Here is a 19,431-nt window from a genome sequence, read left to right as displayed (position 1 = left end):
GTCAGTTTTAGTCACAAAATGCTGGTGTAGTGGACATGGAGTTATTAAACAAGGTGTAAAAGTAAAGTATTGATTGATTGATATGATTGATATATAAAATTGGAGGAGGGTTGTGGTGAACTGTGGTTCTGCAGCGACACCCTGATCGACAGATTATAGATTATAGATCATAGAAGTGAAGGGAACTGGAACTGGGAGTTCAGCTTCTTCCCCACATCCTCGTCTCACTCTGAATGTTTTAATCTTTATTTAGTCTGACGAAGCGACGTCTCCGTCTTCGTCTCCGTCCATCAGAGGGAATCACCCTAGGAAAAAGTGCATGATCTCATTAACATCGTATGGAAACGATCTTTGCGTTGGCCCGACGCTGGAATCAGACGTTCCCGCTTTAATTGGATCCAAATTGCATTTCGTCCTTGTTTAGGCATCTGGTCATTGTCTCTTTGTCTCTGTGAAGGACTTTGTTCCAGACTGTCAGGGCGACTGAAGCGTCTCGTTTTAGAAAGACTCCACAAACACACAGTTACAGTTTTTACAGTGTACAAATCTTTACAGTGTATTTATATTGTGTTCATAGTGTTTTTACAGTGTTTACAGTGCACTGAATCTGAAACAACTGTTTATTGTGAATTTCAGTTCCTAGTGAGTTTCTGATGCTGAATTTATTATGCATTTCAAAGTTTTGTTCTTTCTCCTTTTTTAATTTTTTCGTTTGAATTTTAAGTTGTTCACTTTCAAAATAACAAAAACAAAACAAAACCTACAATCTCTTTATGCGAAACCTCTCTTATAATATAACTTTATATTATAACACATGAACCAGAAACACTTTAAGTCAAATATTGTCTGGAAACCCTCGAAAGGCCTCGCTGCATTCATGTGAAATCTCTCTTATATAAATTGCTCAAACTCAGTTTTTAAGTCTGGGATCTAGATTTTAAAACTCAAGCTGCTTAAACTGTAAAATTCAGTGTTGTTGTGTTTAAATGCTGCAATTTGATTACATTTTTTCAGGATAAAAAAACAACAACAACCTTTCAGTTCATTCTGCTGCGCAACTGTTTTGATATTTTCCTGCCTTTGTACAAGTGAGAAGTCTCCTGAGCGATATCAACATCTGTGTGTTGAGGAAAACTTGAGTTTCTCATGCACAGGACGTCTGATGAATTCACTCTCAGTCACTCAGATTTTTTTTTTTTTTACAGTGCACACTCATCTGTAAACCTGAGTCTAGACTTAGTGTGGGAGGTTTGTTGTTGTAGTTGTTGTCTATAATGAATTCCTCCAGATGTTGAGAAGAAATCAGAGACGTGGTGACGGTGATATTTAGAATCGAGAGTCGAACATGTTCAGGTTAAATAAAAAAAACTGCAGAACCTGAGTCCGACCACATGGGGGCAGCGTTCATCAACGTACAAAGAGCTGATGTGTGGACACAGATGTGGTTTTGTTATTTAAAATGGGATGATAATGTTTGTTTTCTGATTCATACACGTTCCTCTACAGATCTACTAAATGAATCTGTCCATATTTGCTCATTAAACTGTAATTAATCAACCAGTTGTTTCACAGTGAATGGCGTTTTCTCATCTCATGCGTGTGTGTCTCTGTCTGTCCACAGTGTCGGAGACGGCGTTGGCCGACGTGGCTCTGAACATCCTGTGTCTGCTGATGAAGGAGCAGTGGAGCTGGATCTGCACCGAGAACGTCCAGAGGACCATCAGGCTGCTGTTCGGGACGCTCATCGACAGGTGACGTTGGTCGTCGTTGTTGACACTCACCTGGAGAATAAAATGCAGTTAAATCGGTTCAATTCGATGTAAAACAGCAAAATATCAAACTTTTCCTGCTGTTTTGCATCTTTGCACTGATAAAATATCTTTATTTATAAGCACAGCAGGACAGAATATAAGCATGTTAGTTTGTCATCTGTGGTATTTTAGCTTGTTTTAGTGTTTAAACCCACGGAGCAGCTGATTCAGTTGAGTTTTATTCAACGTTGCAACATGAGAGAGGGATCACGTAGATGTGTCGTTGTATTTTAAACTCATTAATTTGTGGGGTTTTTAGTGATTTTATTTGACGCAGAAGTGGAAACAGGTGAAGATGGGGAGTTGTTTCCTCTGGAGCCAAATAAGTCTTAAATCTTAAGTCAAATATTGTCTGGAAACCCTCGAAAGGCCTCGCTGCATTTAGAATAAAAGAAATATAACATTAAAAACACAACGGCTTCATCTCAGTGGTTTAGACTGAGACTGACACTGCATTTATTTCCAGCAACTACATCAAATCAAATCAAATCAAATCAAATCAAATCAAATCAAATCAAATCAAATCAAAGTATATTCATGTGAAGTGCTTTACAAAAGATATATAATAAAAATTAAAGGTATAATGTGTAGGAATTCCCCCCATCTAGCGGTGCGGTTGCATATCTGAACGTATTCTTGATGTTGCATTCACGTGAAATGGGGCAGACGTCAGACAGACAACAGACGCTGCATGTAACAGGATAAACAAGCGTCTATGTAAACAAGTGGTCCGCCAGCACGAGGCAAAACAATACACGTGACAATATGTTGTCATGGTGATGTCGTATTGTTTACCTGACCCACGTTTTACCGTCTTTCTCTGGTGGAGTAAAATGACATCCGGTTGGTTTGCCGACGGCCGTCTGCCTGACTGCACCTGAATGCAACACCAGTGCCTCCGTCCTTCCTCACACTACACAGTGGTGACAGTTTTAACAGGCCGAGCCCACAGCTCCGCTGAGTTTCCGTGGTTACCTACGGTCACGCTGCCACTCAACGTAAAAAATGGCGACGCAACATGGCCGCCTCGGTTCGGTGCGTCGCCCACTTATGTATTTGTAACGACTTGTAACAACTCATTCTAAGGTACCAGAAAGCTTTCATTTGTATGCGGCTGTGATTCCACTTCAGTGAAATACGTATTTATGAAAGACATATTTGATTTTTGCTAATAAAAAGCCAAATAAGTTACATACTTGGGCTTTAAGATTGGACTTAAAAACTATCGGTGGGGTCAAATGTCAAACATCAATCTGACTAAACAAAAACAACAGAAAACAAAGAAGGACTTGTCATGAACCCGTTGTTATTGCATTAAAGTTTCCAGCCGTTGTGAGTGAGAGCGTTCACAGCTGTTGAAGCCGCCGCCGTCAGGACGAATCATTCTGATCAGACAATCTGACATCACATCATGAGCTCAGGTGTAACTGTATCACCGTGGAGATGACAAAACTCAGCTGCAGACCGTTTCTTCTGCTCCTGTATGAGACGATGATGATGATGATGACGACAGCGGCGGCGGCTGCTGCTGCTGTTTCCCCCCCGGCGATGCAAAAAAAAACATTAGCATGTGATCAATGCAGCTGTTAGCGGTGAGGTATGTGTGTCTGTCTGGTTCAGCAGGAGTTTGGGCGGGAAACACATGGTGTGTGTTCAGACGGCGAGGAGGGAGGGAGGCCAGGTGAGTCCCAGAGGTTTCACGTGTGCGTCTGTGTTGTCGTTCTGCTGCTTCGACTGGTCTGAGGTCAGATCTGTCGCTGCTGCATTAGCTCAGAGGAAACAGACACAGGTTCATCCTGAGAGCAGACTGACTGTCTGATTAAAGGGATAGTTCAACATTTTGTCAAATTGGTCCATTGCCATAATCCCTATAGTCATAGCAGTAGGTTCGTTACGTTTAATTGTCGGTGCAAGCTATGTTTAGAACGGCGGAGCAGAGCCGTGAGCTGCTCAGAGCTACGCTACAGAGGCTCATGGGATTTCTTGGTTTCCCTCATCAAACTCATCAAATACACAATCCAACAACTCCAAAACGCTCTGGTGGACAAGTTGTGACCTGCACATTCACCACGCTATGAGATAATAACAGAACATTACCAGACAGAATTGTTTTAGAGGGAAATTCATGCAAAACCGCTGATGCACGTTACCTTCAGGGGCAGTTTTTCAGCAAGCAGTCTCTGTATTTCCCTCTAAAACAACTCTGTCTGGTAACGTTGTGTTATTATCTCATAGCGTGGTGAATGTGCAGGTCACAACTTGTCCACCAGAGCGTTTTGGAGTTGTTGGATTGTGTATTTGATGAGTTTGATGAGGGAAACCAAGAAATCCCATGAGCCTCCGTAGCGTAGCTCTGAGCAGCTCACGGCTCTGCTCCGCTGCTCTAAAAATAGCTTGCACCGACAATTAAAGGTAACGAACCTACTGCTGTGACTACAGGGATTATGGCAATGGGCCAGTTTGCCAAAAATGTTGAGCTAACCCTTTAAATGACACAGGAACAAGACTGACTGACTGTCTGATTAAAGGGATAGTTCAGGTTTTTTTTTTTTAGTATTAAAAAGTATTAACATCTGCAGTAGAAAGGTCTCTGCTCTCCCCCACTGAGAAACACTGGAGCATCAATAATGGGATCAAGAACGTATCTCTCATCTCTTATCTTATTAAATATATAAAGACGTACATATCCTCAAATTGATCCTTTAACCAGTAGGAATGTGTTTGTTGTTGCAAGAGGTAAAAAATAGATCAATGAATTAGAAAAACATGAAGATAGTAATAAATATTTAAGTAAACAACCCAAATTGACCTGTTTGGATCATGTTACTCAAGATACCAACAGTTTATGATGGAAACTTGTGGAGCAGGTGGAGCTGCTGCTGCTGGTGTCGGTGTTGGTGTTGTTGGGGTCAGGACACGAAGCCGCGTGTTTCCTGGTGGAGATTCCTCACACAGATCTGTTTATGAGGCGGAGCGGGGGACTGGCTTATGTCGAGTCGTTAGACCAGGAGATCATCAGTCAGTCAGATATTTTAAAACCGAGGCCGAGTCCTTCTCATAAAAGCAGCGGCATCGCTTACGCTGCGCACTTATTAAGCACTTAGCAGAAACATAAACAGGAATGAAAATATGCTCTTTATCCCATTAGATAAGCCGGGCCTCGCTGTCGGAGGAATTCCTGACATCAACTCTGCAAACATTTGTCGCAGTGGTTTGGTCCTGTCGCTGCGAGCGGCTGTAAAAACCGAACATGCAGACAATGTTCTCAGGTTCTAGTGTTTGTGCCGTGAGCGCCGTGACCTCACGTTCCCCCGGGGTGTCGGTATCAGAATATCTCTGCTCCTCGCCCTCTATTTTAAGAAGGTTTCCAGCAGTCCCAAGTATGAAAGGCCTTGTACTTTTGTTCAGCGCTTGTCTATATCAGGCGGCGGCCTGTCAACATGGCGCTGACGGCTCTCGGCGTGGCAGCAGGTATCTGCTCTCGTCGGCCGGCCGCTCACAGGACGAGGACGAGGAGGAGACGAGATGCTGATGATGAACTGCTGTTGAAGGAGACGCCACGTGTTGTGTTGCTGAAACGGTTCTGTGCATTTATAGTTCAGACCTCACAGAAAAACGTGACATAAACAGCCAAATTTCACATATTCTGCAGGAGGGTGGGGTCACATTTTGTCAAAAGATGCTGCACTTTTGACGCAAAAATCGCAAAATATCCGTGCAAAATATGCAGGACTTGGATGATTTCATTATCAATGCATTTTTGTTGCATGTTGACTTCACACTTCACATTTTCTGTAGCAGAGTTAAAGTAAAAATCCTGCAGAGTTCCTCTTTAAATGTAAGTAAATGACAACAATAAAACAGAGTGCATGTAATATAAAGAGGGATTTCTGCAGCTTTTAGTCATTTGTAGCTTTTTGTTTGTTGTTTTCCACTAATTGCATGAGTCAACAGCTGTTAGCTGCTAACAGATTAGCCGCCGTCCGTTTATAATTTACCGTCCATTCAAGATGCCGCACTCTGGATGCAAAAATCGCAAGATATCCATGCAAAATATGTAGGACTTGGATGTTTCCATTATCCATGTATTTTCGTTTGCATGTTGACTTCACACTTCACATCCCCTGATGTAATTACGCAACATGAAATGAAGAATATATTCAATTCACTTAAATTCAATTGAATTTAATTCAACAAAACTTTATTTTTACTCCACTGTTCTAAAAATAGCTTGCACCGACAACTAAAGGTAACGAACCTACTGCTATGACTATAGGGATTATGGCAATGGGCCATTTTTGCCAAAATGTTGAACTATCCCTTTAAGAAAACCCGCCGCATAATCAACAATATTTGCCTGCGACAATCACGACAAAAAAAAACTCCTTGAAGGACTGAAAGAAACAAGTGTTACATAAAGTAAAAAAATGCAAGAATAAATCAAGCAAAATTTCAAATTACATAAAAGCTGTATTATTATATAAAAGTTGTGCTGCAGAGAGGAAAAAGTGATTAAGCAGTGATGAGAATGATGGTTCAGATTGTTAGCACATGTCAGGGTGTTTTAAAGCGTCCAGGCCACAACCTTTGGGCCTCAGCCAGAGATTTTCTGATGGTTACCAGAGCCGGGCCTGCGTCTATCTGGATGCTCTCGGCCTCACTGAGAGACACAGAAGACAAAAGACGGAGTAATTTTAGTGTCCGGTCCGAAGCCAAGCCTTAAATCAGGCGGTGACGGACAGTGTGGTGGTCCAGCGCCGCCGTCCAGACGTCTTTAATCCCTCATCAGTCACATTTTAAAATGTGTTATTACTTGATTTTGTTCCTCCAGTGACCAGAAATCTGCAAAACGAATGTCACTGACCCGGCGTCCGCCAAGCTGAGACTGAACCTGTTAACATGCTGATGTCAGAATTAGCATCATCAAAGCTGTTATCAACATTCAACCTCCATGAAAACACTGGAGATGCCAAGTTTTTGATCATGCAGATACACGGTTGACATTTTGTTCCTTTTTGCACTTTTTAGGTGTTTTTTTTGGCTGAGGAATCTGACGTTCTAGCCGACACGGTTTTGCAGGAGCATTGACGACAGTTGATTTTAGTTTAAAAACATGCAAACGGTGATATTTTTCTCTCTGTAGCAGAATGATCGTTTATCTAAAGCTGACCTCTCCAGGTCTGGTGTCTCCTCCTCCGTGTCTCTAACCCTCCTCTCCTCCATGTGCATTTGTTTCCAACAACGAAGCCGGTGAGAAATCAATCCATGGAGCGGTGGAGAACGTTATTTATCATCTACCATGTTACCATGTGTATATCTGTGTAGTCTTATCTGTCATAAACAAGAGATTACGGGTTACGGGGCGCGTTACGTTTGTGTGGCGGTGCCGCAGAGACGAGAGCTGGGACACCGGGTCGGAGGCTCTGATCTTACAAGGTTGGTTTTCAGCCAAGAGACGCTAGGTGGAAGGCAGAGAGCCTCCATTCTCCCTGGAACTAGTTACTAGTCACTGATTTAACCAGCACTTATTAGATTGTTAATTAAAGGGATAGTTCAACATTTTGGCAAATTGGCCCATTGCCATAATCCCTATAGTCATAGCAGTAGGTTTGTTACCTTTAATTGTCGGTGCAAGCTATTTTTAGAACGGTGGAGCAGAGCCGTGAGCTGCTCAGAGCTACGCTACGGAGGCTCATGGGATTTCTTGGTTTCCCTCGTCAAACTCATCAAATACACAATCCAACAACTCCAAAACGCTCTGGTGGACAAGTTGTGACCTGCACATTCACCACGCTATGAGATAATAACAGAACGTTACCAGACAGAGTTGTTTTAGAGGGAAATTCATGCAAAACCGCTGATGTGCGTTGCCTTCAGGGACAGTTTTTCATCAAGCAGTCTCTGTATTTACCTCTAAAACAACTCTGTGGCTCGCGGCTCGGCTCCGCCGTTCTAAAAGTAGCTTGCACCGACAATTAAAGGTAACGAACCTTGTTGAACTCCCTTTAAGGTAAAAATTTGCAGAGGTTGAGAAAAATCCTGCAGAGTTCCTCTTTAAATGTAAGTAAATTACAAAAATATGTAATATAAAGTGGGATTTCTGCAGCTTTTAGTCATTTGTAGCTTTTTGTTTGTTGTTTTCACGTCTGTTTATAATTTACCGTCCTTTTAGTTTCGTTTTGCTCCTTTAATGGTCAAGAATGTTCCAGTGCTTCCATAAAAGAATATGATAAAATTTCATTGTAGAACAAAGTCGAGTTAATTATGTCACTGTTATATTAACACTGTGTAATTATAACTGTTCTAAAAGCTTGTGTGTGAGTTTGCACTTTTACATCAACACCTTTTTGTTTTTAGTACACAAGTTGTATCAAAGCTAAAGATAACTACAGCAGCATAACTGGTGTTTCACACTATGATGCCAGTTAAGTCACTGGTTTAAATTAATCCAGCTGTGCCTTAAAATAATCAAGTCGTCCCAATTAAAGCTCAGACACATTTTTGATTCTTTTTTCAGCCCGTGGTCACGGTGTAGTGCTTTGAGATGCTGGAGGATAAAGAAGGAAATGACTTCACTGTGCATTACCGCTCACTACTGAAATGTGAACCGCTCATGTTTTTCAATACATATTCAGCACAAAGGTGGAAAAAAAAGGATCGTGATGCCGTAAGACTCCACAATTTTTTGAACACGCGGCCACAGAAGTGAATTCAAGTTTTAAAAAAAAAAGTAACCAAAGCCTTTTTTTTTTTTTTTTTTACCTCATAAATAAATCGATCCGCACATTTGCCCTAAAAAACCTCACGGGGGGAGCGTTTTTTTCACCAGGACTGACAAGATACGTAGAGCGCTGTCGAGGTTTTTATATAAACTGACAGCTGCCGGTAGGAAGCAAATAGGAGCTGAAGGCTGCAGAAACCTTATCCGTGCCAGTCTACGGCTGCAGTGCATGCGTACATGTCAGAATTTAATTTGGAATTGCGCGCGGATTGAGAAAGTGTGTGTTTCTGTCTGAGAGATGAAACCAGGACCCGACTCTGGGTCGCCAGATCTGGGTCTCTGTGTGTGTGTGTGTGTTTGTGTGTGTGTGTGACAGATCTGGCTGGAAGCGCCGGTTCTCTCTGCTCCTATAAATGGGGTCCAAGGCGAAGGCTCTGGTTTGGGAGATGTCTGATTTTTATGGACTGGAAAGTGGGACAGTTTAAGATGAATATAGTCTCTTTCTCTTAGACAGCAGTCTGGATGGAAAATCCAGCTGGAGCCAGATCGTTGTCAGTGTCTAGATGTACTGTAGATGTGTATAGGGGGAGAGCAAAGCAGCCACTTTGTGTCAACAATCGACAAGCAAGCATGTGTAGGGACACTCAACGATCTCATGTGTCTTTAAACGGGTCTGTGCTGCCTTCAGTAGCCAAATAAAAAAGTGCGTGAACTCCAGTTGGCAGCAAGGATCCATCTTTATGCAAAAACGGTCAACTACAAAAATCAGAAAGTTGTAAAACGTTATGTAAAAGTTAAGCTGTAATGCATCCATGAGACGTTCCTATATTCTGCACATCGGCTGCAGTCGCCGTCCTGTTGGACGTTGATTGGTTATTGGTAATTAACTGTAGGTGCAGAGTGACTCCGCCCTCCGATCTAACCCAGATCGATCACCACTCTGGACATTGGTGTAAATAATGCATCTTCCAGTCTCTGAAGCTCAGACCGAGCCGCTGTGTGCGCCGCCGCCATCTTGGCACGTTTGTTTTAATTTAAACCAGTGACATAACTGGCATCATAGTGTGAAACACCAGTTATGCTGCTGTAGTTATCTTTAGATTTGATACAACTTGTGTACTAAAAACAAAAAGGTGTTGATGTAAAAGTGCAAACTCACAGACAAGCTTTTATAACAGTTATAATTACACAGTGTTAATATAACTGACATAATTAACTCAACTTTGTTCTACATTGAAATTTTTTTTGGAAGCACTGGAACATTTTTGACCATTAAAGGAGCAAAATGAAAAACGAAACTAAAAAGACGGTAAATTATAAACGGACGACGGCTAATCTGTTAGCAGCTAACAGCTGTTGACTCATGCAAACGTTGGAAAACAACAAACCAGCCGGACTTGCATAGTTCCCCTTTAATTCATTCATTCATTTGTTTTGTTTTTTTGCTTTTCCACTAGCACTCAAGTGCAACGTCCGTTACGAGAATCAAACCCGCTGATTTTAAAAACACACCGGCGACAGCGCCCACTGATCTGCACTGAGACTGTTGTTACTTTCACTGTTTTTTTTTCGCACGAGTTAAAGAATAACTAAACCCCCAAACCACTTTTTCTGCTGAAAACAAATTTATTTGGGTATGAAGTAGTGTTGTCGATTGACAAAATATTTCAATTTGGTGTGTTTTGTAGTAAAAATGTAAGAGTGACTGCCCTCTATGGGTTGAAACCGTGCTATTACAACCAAATTTTGCTATTGGCTCAGACGGAGGCCGATTACGTTTTTGGAGGCAGCTTTCGTTACGAGCCACCACTGTTAGCTCCGCCCCCTCAGCACCGGCTGATTAGTCGCTCATTTGTAGCTCGTTAGCTATAGCATAAGTGTTCGCGAGTGTGGGGTGCGGGTACTGTTGGAGAGTAACACTGGGCGTGTCTTAACTGCTCCTGGAGCCCCGCCCATAATCAAGGCATTTTTTGAATTTCCAGCTTAGACGCACGTCAGCCAAAACTGAGGGGTTTAGTTACTCTTTAAATGACTGCTGCGTGGAAAACCACACTGTGGTCCGTTATCGAGGTGCAAACGAATGGGTTTGGAGCTGATGAGAGGATCGTAAAAAGAGAGCGAGACAACGCGGCCGTAGCTGCCGTGATATCATGACCCCACCGACGTTGAGGAGGAACTACGAAGAAGTCAAGTGTAATGGAAAAGAACCTAAACGGAGTTGAGCCGAGTAGAGCTGTAGCTGCAAATAATCGTCACTGGTAGATTATTATTGTGCATCTGCCCCAATTCTGAAGCAGTGGCGGCAATAATTTAGTTGTTGCAGCCGGCCGCCACGAATAAATGAACGTAGCGGAAACCCTGTAATAAGATTATTGGGGAAATTATGTGTAAAAACCAAAACATGTTTATTTTCTGCTGTAAAGTTGGACATTTTAGTTTACCACTGGAGTCTATGGGGACTGAATATGAGAGTCACTCTAGTGGTGAGAAGAGGAACTGCAGCTTTTAGCGCTTCCACATTAGCGTCGTTTTTTTTGGAGATCGGAGCTCGGTTCGGACTTGAATATCTGGTAATGTGATCGTCTCAACGCCCCACCCTGACAGCTCGTAGGCTGATCCAGCCCCCGTTGTCGACTCCCACAGCAGCTGACCGTGCTGCTGGTAAACAGTCCAGTCTAGCCGGATGCTAATCTTAGCTAACATACTACTGTTGATAGATAGTTTTAAAAAAAGAGCTCCAACTTTTATTTTTTTTCTCGCCGCAAATATTTCACAAACATTACAGCGAGTCGTTGTCTCCATGTTGTTCACACCTGCCTCCCGGAGGACACTCTTGATGATATCCTGAAGTGTGTGACGCACTATTATTTTCAGATCCTGTGGTGTGTGTGTGTGCATGCTCAAAATTGGTGAGGATTTTTTCTACATTTTTCTACAACCCCGACGGTCGGATCCAGACCTCGCTGCTTCCCAACTCGTTTTATTTCACCAAACTCTCTGTGGCACGGCGACGCTGCCAACCTTAAGCTGCACCTGTCATCCACTGACATGATCCTTTATTTTTACTCCCCAAAATGACATATTAACACTTCCATAAACATTTCAGTTCACAGCTCGATGATGGAGGTGAGGATGAAGGGTAGTGCGGGAGGCTTTGGGGCTTGTCAACAGTTGTCATAGCGAGCGCTCTTCACTCTCTCAATCTTTTTTCCTTCGCCTCCTCCTCCCGTCTCTGCTTCTGCTACGCTGTTAATTAACACCCAGGCATCTCCGTCTGACATCCAGTGGCCGGCTTGGGTTTCACTCGTGGTGAACAACAAGTTGTTTGGCTTCGGGGGAAAGTGGTTTCTGTCTCGCCGCGGCGCTGTTTAGACTGTGACCACATTGTGGTGCTTGGAGAGGACTGTGAAGATGTGGTCAGAACTCCAGCATTAACAAAACACACTGGCTTTTCTAAGTAGTGTGTTTCATTTGCCTTGAATCCACTCATGTGTTATTTCGTAATTTGTTTTTCACTTTCGCGAGGTTGGCAGCTCGGCTCTTTCTGGGTTTGTACGTTGGGCAGGTGGCACCGCGGCACTGACGCATCCAAGAACAACAGACCTGGATGTTAATCTGGTTTTTAGAGTCATTCCTAATTGAGTCTTTTCTACAACCTCATGTAGGTGAGACAGCGAAGACCAATTCGTCAAATGGAAAAAACCAAACGCCATCAGATACCATAAAAATTAAAACACCTTGAATGTTTTTAAAATGTCTTAAAGGGAGGTTTGAGGAGGTTGTTGCTTGACAAGAGCTTCAGCCATTTATTCGTTTACAAGACGAGGTTATAATACGTCTCCAGGGTGGATTGGAGGCTGCAGTGAGTCCCTACTGGGGCTAAATGGTTAGCATGCTAACGTCAGGAGATGAAAAAATAAAATTAGGCAGAAACAAAAGTTTCAAGAGCGACGAGAACATTTGTTTCAATTAACTCATTGAGTGCCAACCACGTAATTTCTCGTTTTTCGTTCCCATGCGTTGAGTGCCAAAAACGAGATTTTATGTTTTTTGCTTTTTTTTTAAATTATGAAAATAGACACTTTGACACACCGGATGTGTAAATTTGGGGACTCTACGACGAGCAGAACTGAAATAGATGACGATCAAAGTCACATGACAGCTCATGATCTGGAAGTTTTCATCATAACTCGGCTTTTGCAAACGGAGTTCTGCATGTGGATGCAGCGCAGCCGCTCCGCTCTCACCAGAAACAGGAAGCTCTCAGCCGACAGTCCCGCCCGGTCTTCATCTGGAGCAACACCGTGTCCTCCCCAAGGTCCTCCTGCGGTAAAATCTGATGGTCTCTGGGCCAAAGCAGACCGGCATCACCGACCCGTACCACAGAAGGACCGCGACCACCGGTGGGACCGGTGTTCCCGACCTGCTGTGGCTGCTGTGGCCCAGAGACCAACACACATGAATAGAACAACATTTGTTGTATATATTTATCTTACACGAGCCCTTTGATCCAGAAATGCGAGTGTCAGAAGAGCGACAGGCACAAACAGCAGCAGCTTTCATAAAAGACGCTCTATCTCCTTTTCTAGAAAAAAAGGAGGGATTTTGGTGAAACCCAGCCATGTTTAGCTTGACTTTTCTCAGGAACGGAGGCTCATAGAAACAAATGGTTTGTGGCCATTTGAAGCATAAAGTTTCACCTTTCAAATGAGCCACGGTATGTGTTGGTGGCAATAATATAGAATACACTGTGGCTCTACAAAAATCATCAAAAATGGTCTAAATTGCCGGTACACTTGACTAAAACTTTGGAAAGGAGCGCGGCACTCAATGAGTTAAGATGAGTGAAAGGAAGAAAGTTTACACCTGAATTTGCAGTGTTTCTTTCTCTTTATGTGTCGCGGCTAGCTGGTTAGCATGCTAACTTCAGTATCCAATCAGAAGAGAGGAGGCTCTGAGTCTCTCTTCTGATTGGCTGACTGTTTTCTAAAGTAATACAATAAAAACAGAGCAGATTTCAGAATAAAACACTCAGAGAAACCAAATCCTGCAAAGTTGTTGTTGGATGGTGGGTCCAGGTGGTGAGGGGGCGGGGCTTTGTTGTGACATCACAAAGTGACAGGAAGTCCTGACAGCTAGTTTTAAGGCTCAGTTTCTGAATACAGGCTGTGTGCATTTCTCTGTGGACTGAGGCTTTGATACTTTCACAGTATTAATATAGAACCTAGAGCTGCTTTATAATCACACTACACATGGACATCTACCTTTATACTGTATGGAGCTTTAACACAAACATCTACTTTTATACTTTATACGATGCAGCTTCCAGCGCCAAGTATGTTCAGAATCAAAATCAAATTTCAGTGCTTCACTTTTTCTGGCATTGAGAAAAAACAAAGCCCGGCTCTGGTCTGTTATTTGTCTTTGCACCAGCGTACAGAGCTCCTGCTTCGCTCCACGCTGCTGTCATGTGTTGAGCAGTTCCATATGTAGTGATGTTTACTCACGTCAAACGGGTCATTTACCTGGTAGTCTGCTGTCGACGTGCCACTGTGTCCTCCAGACGGAGAGAGAAAAGACTTCAGGGCAAAATACTGTATGTATCAGCAGATATTTAGTTTAGTTTGAGATGTTACCAGTGCAGGACAGTGGCCATGTGTCAGAACATTTCTTCGTCTAGTTACGGCTTTACGAGTGTCAGAGTTAATTTTTCACTGCGTGTTAACACAACAGACGAGCTCATGCCTCGTTACTGTGTGAAGACCTAATGATTCTCAGTGACAGTCAGAGTCCAACTCCTCCATAAATGATTGGACCCAAAACAGTGATCCCCTCCTTGGCCCCGGGGGAACAGGATTTGACACATCTGGTTGTTTTCAACAAGCGAGGAGGAGGTGATATCAGAGTGGTATCTTTTTTTTCCGTGTGTCTTTGACGTATAAGGGTTTCCCGGAGGCCAGAAAAGAACAACCAGGATATTCGCTGTGTGAGCTGAGAGAGAGCGCCGGTGGTCGTACATGACAGATATGGCACTGGTGGGAAAAGAGAGAGAAGAGAGAAGAGCGCTGGACGGAAAAGATGCTTGTTACATAACGGTGTGCGAGCGACGATCTATCAGGCCGTTGTGTGTGGAGTGGGGGAGGTGTGACATCCCACCGCCGGACAAGCTGTTCCTGAGATGATGCACTGTTCAAAGTGGGATCAGGCCTGAGGTCTGAGTGGCTTAGATCTCCCTCCCTCTGTGTTTGTCTTGGACCGTTTCCCTGTGTCATGTCTCTGTCATGTCGCTCGGGGCTTTATTCCTTCTTTTTACATCTGCAGACGGTTCTGAACTATAAATACCGTCTTCTATTACAGGGGCTAATAGTAGACGGCGGCTGCGGCTGTGGCGGTGGCGGCTACCTTTCATATTCCTGCAGACCGATGTAATCGTCTCGAGGGGACGGACGCCGGAGGTCAAATACCTGGGTCACTTCTTGTGAAGGTTATGAAACACACTTATCCCTCAGCGCTTCCAGCCTCTGTGCCCATTTATCCTTATTTAGTGTTCGAGACTTGTAGCGACATAAACAACCCCCCCTCCCCCCCCCCCCCCCCCCCTTTGGAAGCACATGAAAGATAATACGGCTCATTATTGTCCACGCACTTGATAAAGTTAGACGGAGGACAAGTGCGCGGTGCTGAAAACGCTGCAGAGCGAACATGATAAGTGATAAACACTGAGTCTTAAATAAAGACAGTAGCAGGATGAAGTCATGCTTTGACCCTTTGGCCTCCTCCTCTTCCTCTTCCTCCTCCTCCTCGGTGTCTGTTTCCAGCGCTCACCTGAGCCTCGGGTCCGAGACGTGGCTCCGCGAGAGTCACGGTTCGTCTTCGGGCCTCCAGAGACATACTTGTGCAGTGACATTGTGTCTGTTGAAAACCGGCTGTGCGGCTTATTTTAGCTGAAATGTGACCTGGTTGTACACTTGTCTGTGTTTACCATAAATGGTAACTAAAATAAATCCCCAGCGGACTCCGGCGGCGAGCACTCACACACACACATGTGAAGCTCCGGAGCCAGCTCAGCTGATGTTTTACGTTTATTTGAACTTTCGTGCATCACAAAGAATTCGAAGCATCTCCTGTTTTATGCCCCGACGGCCGCGGATCACGTCGGGTTGAGTCGATTGTTTGGGAAAAACTCAGCTGATTCAAAACCTCAAACATTTGTCAATTTATCTTAATCAGTTTATTTATAAAAGAAAAATGCTCACAGTGTCTTCAAGAGGATTCAAGGGACAGAGAAAGTGAATAATTTAACATGTTTCAAAATTTTAAACCCATTTTTTGTGAAGAATTTACTACGTCTGATTTTAATTGCGATAAAATCTGCCTTAAAAGTGTTTCATAATTGACTAACTTTATTTTACATAAACCAAAACAATAACAAATGTTATTCAGGCACCTTCACTGCATTTGGCTTTAGAAAAATATGCTCAAATAATAATATGACAGCTCCATGTGAGTGGAAACTCTTTAGAGATGGTTAAAATTAACTAAACTTAAACTTTTCCAGCCTAGTTATTAAAGTTAGTTATTCATTACAAGTCGATCCGACCAAATTAGCTCCAGCCGAGAGCCGCGTATATCCGTATAATGTGAGTCTACAGGGCAGCAGAATGCAGCCTCTAAATAACACATTATCTGCAGAGAAACTCCTTCATTTCACCAATATTTAGTTATGATACGCTAGTGCTATTCCCCTCTGAGTCCGGGGTTAGCTGTTATCAACATCCGGGGTCTGTGGGTTGACCTACTGACCTCTGACCTGGGTGATGTCATCTCTGAGCACCGCGCGGCTTGTTGCTACCGCTAATGCTACGGTTCGTTTCTGCGTGTTTCTGACTTGTCAGAACAAAATGAGCCGCTGGACGAAGTTCAGCTTCCACAGGCTTCCTCTCCTCAACCTGGACTCACTAAAGCTCCGGCTAGTTGAGATAAAAATGGACCCGAATGCTGAAGCAGAATGATTATTATCAGAATGAGCCGTGATATCATCCAGGTCAGAGGTCAGTAGGTCAACCTACAGACCCTGGATGTTGATAACAGCTAACCCCGGACTCAGAGGGGAACAGCACTAGCATATCATAACTAAATATTGGTGAAATGAAGGAGTTTCTCTGCAGATAATGTGTTATTTAGAGGCTGCATTCTGCTGCTCTGTAGACTCACATTATACGGATATACGCGGCTCTCGGCTGGAGCTCATTTCATCGGAACGACTTGTAATGACACCAAAGTTATCTGGGTGAGTAAATGGTCGTATTTTATGCTACAAATAAGGTCCAGATTGTAAAAAATGGCAATTCCCCTTTAAATCAGTGTTATGTTTGTTAATCAAGGTGTGAAAGTTTGGCTCCATGTTCAGACTTTGGTTTGTTTTTCTGCACAATTTCCAGTTTGTGCATCTGAAGCCTCGAGTGGAAACGACAGAAGAATCTTCCAGGTTTGGTAGAGGTGGAAAAATTTGGTGCATCGATTGAAAAAAAAAAAAAAAAACCTGCAACAAAGTGCCATGGAAACAGACGGAGCAGATAAATCAGCCGGTTTCATGGAGCGTGTTACTCGGATACGGATGTCGGCGTCGCATTAAAACACGAAACAAGCAAATTGTCTCTGTGGTTTCCCGTCGTTGGAGGTTTGACCGCTGCTTTTTAAATCATGTCATTCGCTTGCAGCTTTTTCTACTTCTTCTCCTGGAGCAGTTTTATGGAAACACACAATAATTCACAGTTTTTTTTAAAATCCAGATTTCTGGAAATTTGGTTTTAAAATTTGTGCTGCAATTTGAGGTTAAATATGATTAATGTCGGTGCCGTCGTCGGTCAAACGGCCACACAGGCACCGCTTAATTTAACCATCAAGACGACTGGACCTGTGGAAAACACCCACCTCCCCCTCCCCCTCTCCACCTCCACAAGTGTGAGCATGCACGAGCTGCCAGGAGCTCGGTGGGTGTTGAAATAAAACATAAGTAACGTCTAGCGCTCGCTTTTAGCGCCCTGTGTTAACCCTCAGATGTCGATCAGCTGCCGTCTGCAACAAGCGAAGCTCAGTAAACGGCTCTGAAAATGGAAAAAAAGCTGAACTTTAACGTCTGTTTGCATCTGTTGCAGAATAGAAAACCTATGGATTCCTACAGTTTCCATTCAAGAAGTTAAAGAAGCAGGCAGATGTGACAGATGTGTGCACCTCTGGAAACTCCGGTGCAGTTGCTCGGGGGGGATTTTCCTCTGAGGACTATACTAGTGTGTCACCTGCACTGTAAACGTCTCTTTCCTGGCAGACGGAGCGCTGCAGTAATCACTAGCAGAGCGAGGAGCTGGCTCGCTGGCTCTCTCGCTCGCCGTGTTCTTTTCTGTTCGTGAGAGCGGCGTGTTTTTCACCCGGGCGGTCTCGGGTCAGCTGCAGTCGACTCGTCCAGCACCGCTTGTGTACGACGACTGAAGCTGCTAAATCGGTCCACGGCTCTATTTTTTTCCCCCTCTGCGCAGTGCAGAGACGAGCACAAACGTCTACTTTAACGTAGCTCTTCTCCTGATGTGAACCACACGTTTATTTGAGTGGCGGGCGCTCGCTGTGTTTGTTCGGAGCCACATGGAGCCCACAGGCCTGAAAAATATCTGTGACAGCGCGGAGCTGCTGGTTTTCATGGAAGCAATAACAAGACGCCACCAGACCACAATCTCTCATATAGAGTTACTCGGCATTTGTCAGCTCTAATTGGACGAAAACACTCCACTCCACTGTGTGTGTGTGTGTGTGTGTTTGCACTGATGTATCTCAGTGTTGGTCTTGTGTGTTACATGCATCAGTTTTGCATTAATGAGACATGAAAGGAAACATGTTAGTGTTAATGTTGATGTAACACATCAGGTAAATTCATGGGATTTCTTGGTTTGTGTTTCATGGTGTGTGTGTTCAGACGGCGAGGAGGGAGGGAGGCCAGGTGAGTCCCAGAGGTTTCACGTGTGCGTCTGTGTTGTCGTTCTGCTGCTTCGACTGGTCTGAGGTCAGATCTGTCGCTGCTGCATTAGCTCAGAGGAAACAGACACAGGTTCATCCTGAGAGCAGACTGACTGTCTGATTAAAGGGATAGTTCAACATTTTTGGCAAATTGGCCCATTGCCATAATCCCTATAGTCATAGCAGTAGGTTCGTTACCTTTAATTGTCGGTGCAAGCTATTTTTAGAACGGCGGAGCAGAGCCGCGAGCTGCTCAGAGCTACGCTATGGAGGCTAATGGGATTTCTTGGTTTCCCTCATCAAACTCATCAAATACACAATCCAACAACTCCACAACGCTCTGGTGGACAAGTTGTGACCTGCACATTCACCACACTATGAGATAATAACAGAACGTCACTAGACAGAGTTGTTTTAGAGGGAAATAATGCAAAACCGCTGATGTGCGTTGCCTTCAGGGGCAGTTTTTCATCAAGAGTCTCTGCATTTACCTTGAAAACGGCTCCGTTTCGTAACGTTCTGTTATTATCTCCTAGCGTGGTGAATGTGCAGGTCACAACTTGTCCACAAAAGCGTTTTGGATTGTGTATTTGCGGCGGTGCGAGTCTCTGGCCGCAGCGGAGACAGCTCCGTGACTGTGTGACTGACCGCCGGTGAGTGCTTTGGGATGGGGGCGGCCGGCTCACAGCGCCCGCTGCACGTTGAAAACAGCAGTGATAACGTACTTTCAGGTCCGAGTCTCCAAACCAGAAACGTTTGTAACAGCACGGGAAAAAGTAGCTATAGATTTGTCGCTAGTCGCTTTTGACCAAAAAACTCGCCAAGAGGGTTTGGAAAGTCGCCAGATTTAGCGAGAAAGTCGCCAAGTTGGCAACACTGGTCATTAGGGGT

General features: G+C 43.8%; 1 protein-coding gene across 1 annotated transcript in view; it reads left to right on the top strand.

Moving 5' to 3' along the window:
- Positions 1–19,431, top strand: part of snx19b (sorting nexin 19b) — a 55,107-nt gene that overhangs the window by 17,113 nt on the left and 18,563 nt on the right. Inside the window, exon 11 of the mRNA XM_083984995.1 lies at positions 1,622–1,751. Coding sequence (XP_083841121.1) covers positions 1,622–1,751 — 130 coding nt within the window. The remainder of the gene's footprint in view (positions 1–1,621; positions 1,752–19,431) is intronic.

Source organism: Trachurus trachurus, assembly GCF_905171665.1.
Source record: "Trachurus trachurus genome assembly, chromosome: 13".
In the NCBI taxonomy this organism is placed as follows: Eukaryota; Metazoa; Chordata; class Actinopteri; order Carangiformes; family Carangidae; genus Trachurus; species Trachurus trachurus.
Note: the sequence above shows the minus strand (reverse complement) of the source record. Positions and strands in the feature narration are given on the sequence as shown.